The 7,656-nt window shown below is 35.0% G+C and overlaps 1 protein-coding gene across 1 annotated transcript in view; it reads left to right on the forward strand.

The window, feature by feature from the left end:
- Positions 1-6,277, forward strand: part of VAPA (VAMP associated protein A) — a 44,400-nt gene extending 38,123 nt beyond the window's left edge. Inside the window, exons 5-6 of the mRNA XM_054021235.1 lie at positions 1,653-1,829; positions 2,948-6,277. Of these exons, the coding sequence (XP_053877210.1) occupies positions 1,653-1,829; positions 2,948-3,106 (336 nt within the window). The 3' untranslated portion in view covers positions 3,107-6,277. The remainder of the gene's footprint in view (positions 1-1,652; positions 1,830-2,947) is intronic.
- Positions 6,278-7,656: the final 1,379 nt, after the last annotated feature.

A 7,656-nucleotide genomic window follows, 5' to 3' on the forward strand; every position in this document is an offset into this window, starting at 1 on the left:
CCACGGAATGAGGCAGAAGTTCATTCGAAAAAAATAGTATGTGGTGATGTAATTAAAGTCTGCATTATAATGGATACACACAAAGGGGTCAAATGAAGGTTGCAATTAATTGTATAAAACTTTTTGTACTTGGTACCTTTATATTACTGCTTGTACATAATGTTTATGTTTTTCTGAGTAGCAGCGTGGGGTTGCAGAACCTAATCCTTTAGCCGTTGGTTTAGTCACTCCCTTAAATCTTGCAATGAGAAAACTGCCGAGTACTGAGGGTATGGCTCACCTGCCACCTCAGGATTTACCTACACCAGGATACAAGTATTTCACTCCAGTGAGCAGCAACTTTCTTCAGACACCTGTCAGTTATAGCCAGAAGATTGACACGAAGGAACCAGTCAGTGAGGTCAGACAGCAGAAGAAGCAGGTTTGTTCCAGGGAGCTAAAAGCTATAGGGCTCTAGTGGAGTTTGTGTGTTTTAAAGCAATTCCTAGTTAGCCCGCAAACCAGCAATAAACTAAGTGCCATATCGTGCTCTCCCACACAAGTAATTTTGTTGAATCTAATGGATGCTACCTATGGAAGACAGCAGGATTTGGCCCTTAGGCTCTTTATGACCATACAGTAGAATATGTTGTAAAATGTAAGCAGGTGTAATGAGATAACCAGTAGCAGCTTGAATTGTTACTAATGAAGTTCAGTTAATTATAAAGAACTTCGTTTTTTCTGCATATTGAAATCAAGATATCTTCTGTTTTTACATAATTGCCATATTAAGTTTAGTTATTTATAATCTTTGATTTGGTATTTAACTTTCAGACTGCTTACTTGCTATTTGAAGAGGTGCAATAGAGTGGTGACCTAAGTAAAAGTAACTGCATAGTTAATCAGAAAAAAATACAGTAGTGCTAATATAATTTACTATGATATTAATTACTATTATCTCCATTTGTTTTATAATTCCATTTAACTGTATAGTTAATCCAGGTCACCACTGTATGGAATGGTATTTTTAATGTCCACTGGAGATTGTTTAACGTCTAGAGCAGGGATGTGGGAATCTAGACTCCTGGATTATATTTCCAGCTTTGTCACAATCTTGTTGCGTGACCTTGTGCAATCACTTAACCTCTTTGCTTCTGTTCACCCATATTCAAAATTAGTGGAATCCTTCCTCTCAGAGATGCTGTGAGGTTTAATCAATATTTGTAAAGTGCTTTGAGCTCCTTGCATGGGAAGCACTCAAAGTTAAAAATATTTTTATTTCCTTATCATACCTCAATCGTTAACAGAACTTGTGTATCCTGGATTTCATCTTTCTAATTTTAGCCGTTTTTTATTGCTTCCTATTAATTTTTTTCTTTTTCTTTTATATAAAAATGGAAGTTCACGTTTTACGTTATCATTTGGATGCCTGTTGGGTCAGTGATAACTCAAGAAGTATAAGGATTGGCTTTTTTCTCAGTGGCATTGTGCTAAATGCAAACAATGCTATGTTCTTGTGCCTTTTAATGCTGTGTTTTGGATGACCTCAGATATGAACTTCATTTGAAATACATTGTAGCAGTAGTTTAATTTTTTCAATGTTTATATTAAGCTGTAAATATTTATTTGGATCTAGAAAATTAAAATTCTCAGGTTATTCTTAATATTTGCAGAATGATGTAGAAGCAAGCAAATCTGCCCCAGTCCTGAATACATCTAAACAGGATGGACCGATGCCAAAACCACATAGTGTCTCTCTTAATGATACTGAAACAAGGAAACTAGTGGAAGAGTGCAAAAGACTTCAGGCTGATGTGATGAAACTGTCAGATGAAAATCGGCACCTGAGAGTAAGTTCTGTTGTAATGAGTTTCCTATTAAAATGAGTTACTCCTAAACAGGTGATTAAAAGACATGGATTTGTATAGATGCATGCAGATAAAACTTAACTTTTGAAGTTTTATCTGCATAAAACTTAAAAAGGGGAAATACTTTGGGGAATACTTCTTAGAATGAACAAAGTAGGTACAATTATCTGTATAACAAGGATCATGTGCTATATAATTTTCTTGTTCTCCTAAGAAATAGGGATTGATCAAATGTAGCTATTTCTTTAGCAGCACTGTTAGCTAAGCTATCACTTCTCTCCTCATCTTAAAAACTCCACTTCTGTGTCAATTTCAGAAGTAAGTGAGCTTATTTTTAAATCTGTTTATAAATCATCTAGGAATTATTATTCCATGAATGTGTGGAGCACAAGTTAATGTTAAATGTAAACACTCATCAGTTGTTTATGGTCAGTATCTTTTTCTTTCCACTGATGAGAATTTGAAACTAAACCAATTATATATATTTTTAAGATGCAGTGAAATAAGAAGTGCCGTTTTCCAAGGTGGTACTCAAACATCCTGCGTGTAGTAGTACTTCCATAATTATAACTTATCAGTACACAATTATATGTTGTCATTGTAACTGTTGGGTATATGACAGTTCCTATATTGTCAATAATAACATTTTAATGTATAAAGAAATCTGAAATAAAGCTAACTCCTAAACAGTAGTTGTGATATCAAAGCACATGGGGAAATCACAAAATATAAATATTAGCTATTGGGGAGTTGTTTCATTTACTTAAAATTTTTGTGTAAATTAAAGATGGATTTTTCAGTGTGCAAGATAAGAGTTTTATTACTTTTACTAACAGTTATATACACAAACAGGGTGGAATACATGTGGATTAGGTATTGGAAAAGAGAAATTGTAACTTGATAAATGTACTCTTATTTTGAATCTTGTAGTATCTTGATTTTTTTTCAATTTAAAAAGTAATAGTACAGCTACTTCTAAAATGATTTTGTATGACCTGGTTGAAATACTTACCAAAGAGATTCAGTCTCCTGGTTAAATTTTCACCATTAAGAAGACTATGATTCCATATTCATGAATTTCTTCCATGTGTTCTTTTCAGGAGGAAGGCTTGAGGCTCAGAAAGGTAACACACTCCGATAAATCTGGATCACCCACAGCCTTGGCCCTCAGAGAGAATGGCTCCAATCCTCTTCCTTCACTTCTTGTTGTAATTGCAGCCATTTTCATTGGATTCTTTCTAGGGAAATTCATCTTGTAAAAAGAGAGAGAGAGAGAGAGAAGCATGCAGAATGCAGCTTCCTTTTTTTTTCTTGGCCAGAAAAAGATTTGTTTACCTACCACTTCATTGGTAGTATGGCCCAAGTGACCATTTTTGTGTACAGCGTCATACAGGCTTTGCCTTTAATGATCTCGCACGGTTAGAAAACACAATTAAAAAAAGACAAACTGTTCGGCTACTGGACAAAATTGTACATTAAATCATCAATAGCAGGTGTCAGTTGCACATTCAGTCCTTTATGAAAATTCATAAATAAAGAATTGTTCTTTCTTTCTGTGGTTTTAATAAGAGTTCAAAAATTGTTCAGAGTCTTGTAAATGTTATTTTAATAATCCTTTAAAATTTTATCTGTTGCTGTTACCTCTTGAAAGATGATTTATTAGATTGCTAATCCCACTTGTTCAGGAATATGACAAGAGGTTTTCTGGGGAGAAATGGTGCCTCTTACTGTGTAAATTTTCTCCTTTACCTTACTTTGCTAATATCATGGCAGAATTTCTTTCTTATCCCTTGTGAGGCAGTTATTGGCAGTTTTTCATCCTTACAATCCTGTCCCATGATATTTAACATTAAAACAGAAATAAAATTAACAGATTTTCTGCTGGGTAGCCTGTTTGTGTGTGTCATACTTTTAGAGGGATTCCTAACAAATTCATTGTTCATGGTAATTTGCTTCTTGTAACAAATGAATATTTTTCAATTTACTTTCAATCTTTGGCTTAGACTGTTGTATTTGAAGCTTGAAAAAAAACATTAAGGGTTCCCATTCTATTTATGAAGTTCTGAACAGTTTTTTTGGCTGCTTTCAGCTATAGAACAGATAATTATCTAACTTATTTTGAGACATGGAGATAATGTGGGTATCCAGCAGGTATAAATATTGGGAGACAAATGTTTTCAGTATTTGGTTTTTAAATATTTACTTGGATTGTGTGGGTGTATAACAGTCAACCTTCTGTTGCATCTTTGGGTCTGTTGGGTATCTTCCAGGGGCAGATTCTCCTTTAGTTTCATAAAGGGTACACCATTCAAGTTTACTAATCTATCAGTTCTCTTTGTAACTCCATTTTAATTGATATTCTTAAATACATTTTTTTTCTATTCAAACACCCATAATGAATTTCCATGATGCAGAGGAGTTGATGTTTGCTGAGCAAGCCTCAATTATTTAACTTCCCCCCAAAACCAATAAACAAAAAAACTTTCATGCAACTCTTGGCAAATTTACCTGTTATTAACCATATATATCTAAGTTTTAGAGAATGCATTTATTGGGTCTGAAATGCTTCCCTGCACTTAATCTTACATCTTGCCTCATTTCTGATATACAGGTCATAAAACCAAGTAGATGGTAGTATTGGAAAAAAATATATCCATACTTCTGACTAAGCATAATCCAACACAGGGAATTACTTGTAAAATGACAAATTCTGGAAGGGATATACTCCTGTAGGCAAAATTGTGTATGTACTTGGACAGCTTGACTTGATGTGGTGCAGCTAAGTGTGTTAGACCTTGGTGTATACACACATTGTGTAGCTGAGAAAAATGTTCTAGGGAAACATTCATTATCTTGGTTGCCTTTGATTTCTAGTGCTTTTTAATGAAAAATATAATTACATCATGTTCTGTCATTGCTATCTGTGGTAAACTTTTATAAAAACATCTTGCATATGTACGAGGAAGACAACAAAGAAAATACAAATAATGCTTATCCTTTCACTTAAAAGCATGCAAGTACAGATGTTTCCATTTGTATGTTCCAGTATCTGCATTCAAGTCTCCTCTCAGCTTAATGACTGGAAAAATATTCTAAAGTCTTGATTATTTTGATTCCATTGGTTCAGAAACCAATACAATTCTCCAACTTGTGCTCTGTCAAAATGGTGATACATTTGACTGTATAAGCCTGTTCCTTAAAGGAAAGCTGATAACATGTAAAGTAACAAAAAAAAGCTATAGTGTGCAGGATGTAGTTTGCTTCAGACAAAGCAATCATAAACTAGTGTATGCAAAGATTTGTAATAATGCCCAGCATTTTCAGGGCTATAGAGCAGAGAAAGTCATTTCTCAGTGCCGCCCATTTATGTTGGATGTCAGGCATCAGTACTTTAGAATGGAAAAGGGCACCTATATTGAGATAAAAATGATTATAAAATCAGCCAATTAATATGAATTTTTATAAATACAAAGCAGGTGGAAATTGTTATGCTTGAAGTAATATGTGCAGACTAAAAGTGCAAACAGGCATCGTAACAATATACATAACATGAGTGCTCCTGATATAAGGAGACTCTTTTGGTTTCCAGTAATCCTTCATAGCTGTATATAAAATGTAATGCTAAAACTATTTTGCTCTCAGGAGTGACTTTGGATGAGATCAACTGTATTCAGTGAATTATGTAATATGGATTAAATTGTTTGTCTGTTCCTGAAATGGTTAGAACTTCTTACTTTGTGTGCCTGCTTATTTGTGTATGTCAGCATGGGGAAATATAATCCCCACTGCTAATAGTGAGAGTACGGTTAAATGATAAAGGCCATAAAGTCATGTATGAAGTTAAATGCACAATTTCCCCAACTTTTTTTAGTTTAATGGAGAACACAGATTGCATTTTTGCTTGCCCGCTAGGGCAAGATGTTAACAAAAACCTCTTGATCCCAAATACATAGTACAGTATGTTAATTTTTTTATGGATATAGCACTTTAAAAAATGTATAACACTTCAGAAATTCAGTTAAATAGAAAATACTTCATTGTCTTTTAATGCATTTCTGTAGTAATTTAGTTCCCAAATTTAACCTACTTCAAAATTACTATAGTAAATAAATTAGTCTACCACTTTATTGAGCACATTTAAAAAAAACTCTGCAACCTGCACCAATGTGCAATCTTTTTATGCATTCCTACTGCTTCTCTAAAAGCAGTTGACAAGCGCTGTCAGTCAGTCTTGCATGTTCCTGCTATGATTGAAGCGGATGTGCATACAGGAAATAAACCAACAAAACACTAGCTTGAGCTCTGTTAATGTCTCTCAGGGGACAAAAGGCCTTTGCCAAATGGGAAAGGATAACATCGGTAAGCAAAACTTATTATAAAGGTTTTAAGGGTATTACAAAGCATAAAGTGTTAATAAACTATTAAAAATGTGACAGTGTCTTTTTTGTTTTGAGACTTACTGATTCAAGTTTATACAGTAGATCTGTATTTCTGTGCCAAATAGGTGTACCTAGTTTGCCTTATAGCTTGCCATACTGCCTTGTTTGTTGTAGCTAATGTTGATAAATAATTTAAGCATAAAGTTTGCAGTAAACTGTTAGTGATCAGTTTTCACATGTTGGATAGTCAGACACAGTAAACAAACTAAAAATATTCTGAGTGTTGTGGTAAAAAAAATAACATACCTTCTTTTGTATTTATATTGGAGCCCTCTGGGCTTATCTGTTTGCTTTTATACTCATCCAACAGCCTTCTGACCAAGGAAGTGAAGATGGAGTCTACTGCTTTAGTAAATAGCAAAGTCCCCTTGTAGCACTTTCTAGGAGTCTAAATTGCTTCATAAATCCAGACTGCCTGTGATTTACTCCAGAATATACCACCTCTCACTGTGAGGTATTATCCTCTTATTTCACAGAAAAGATCATCCGCAGCCAGGCTAAAATGATAAAGGCCATGAAGTCAAGTATGAAGTTAAATGCACAATTTCCCCAACTTTTTTTAGTTTGATGGAGAACACATATAGACAAGCAAGACCAACAAGCAGAATCTACGAACAAAAACACAAAACACACTTTTCAAGAATTAAATCAATTCCCACAAGTAAAATCATTATTTCACTATTGATGGCAGTTGGCATATAATGTTTTGTAATTGACCCCCGCCTTTCCTGGATGTTAAAAGATAGAACCTCCATTTTCTAAGCAAGCAGATCAAAAAGATAGCCAATAATCTCCGCTGTCACATGTCAGCTGCCAGTCTCTAAGATCCTTCAGTTACACTTTAGGCTGGGGCATAGTACGGAGATAGCACTTGTTACTTTAGATGACCTATCCATGGACAAAGGAATTAACATCCCTATTTAACCTGCTGGACCTTTGTGGCATTTGGTACCATAGGGTCACCAAATATAAGTGGCCTGTCTTCAAGAAGCTGTATGGTTGAATGGAAACATCCTGAAATTGCTTGGGTCCCTCCTTTCAAAGGGAATCTAGTGACTCATTGTGAATTACTGGTCCTCCACCTTCACAGTGCTTGCCTATTGAGTCGCACAATGCAGGTATCTCCTCATCTTATTCAACATCTGTGTGAAGCCATTGGGAGAGCTGGTGAGACAACAGAGGCTGATGTGTGGATAGTACACAGGTGCCATCCAGCTCCACAGCCCTTTTCAATTAAACATAAACAGCACCGTTTCCCAGCTTTTTAGATGCTTTGCTGAAGTCTTATCACCTGGATGAAAAGCAGCTGGCTACAGCTGAACTCATGCAAGATGGAGGTGCTGCTATGGTATCTCATCGCCCATGACCAA

Source organism: Malaclemys terrapin, chromosome 2 (assembly GCF_027887155.1).
Source record: "Malaclemys terrapin pileata isolate rMalTer1 chromosome 2, rMalTer1.hap1, whole genome shotgun sequence".
Taxonomy (NCBI): Eukaryota; Metazoa; Chordata; order Testudines; family Emydidae; genus Malaclemys; species Malaclemys terrapin.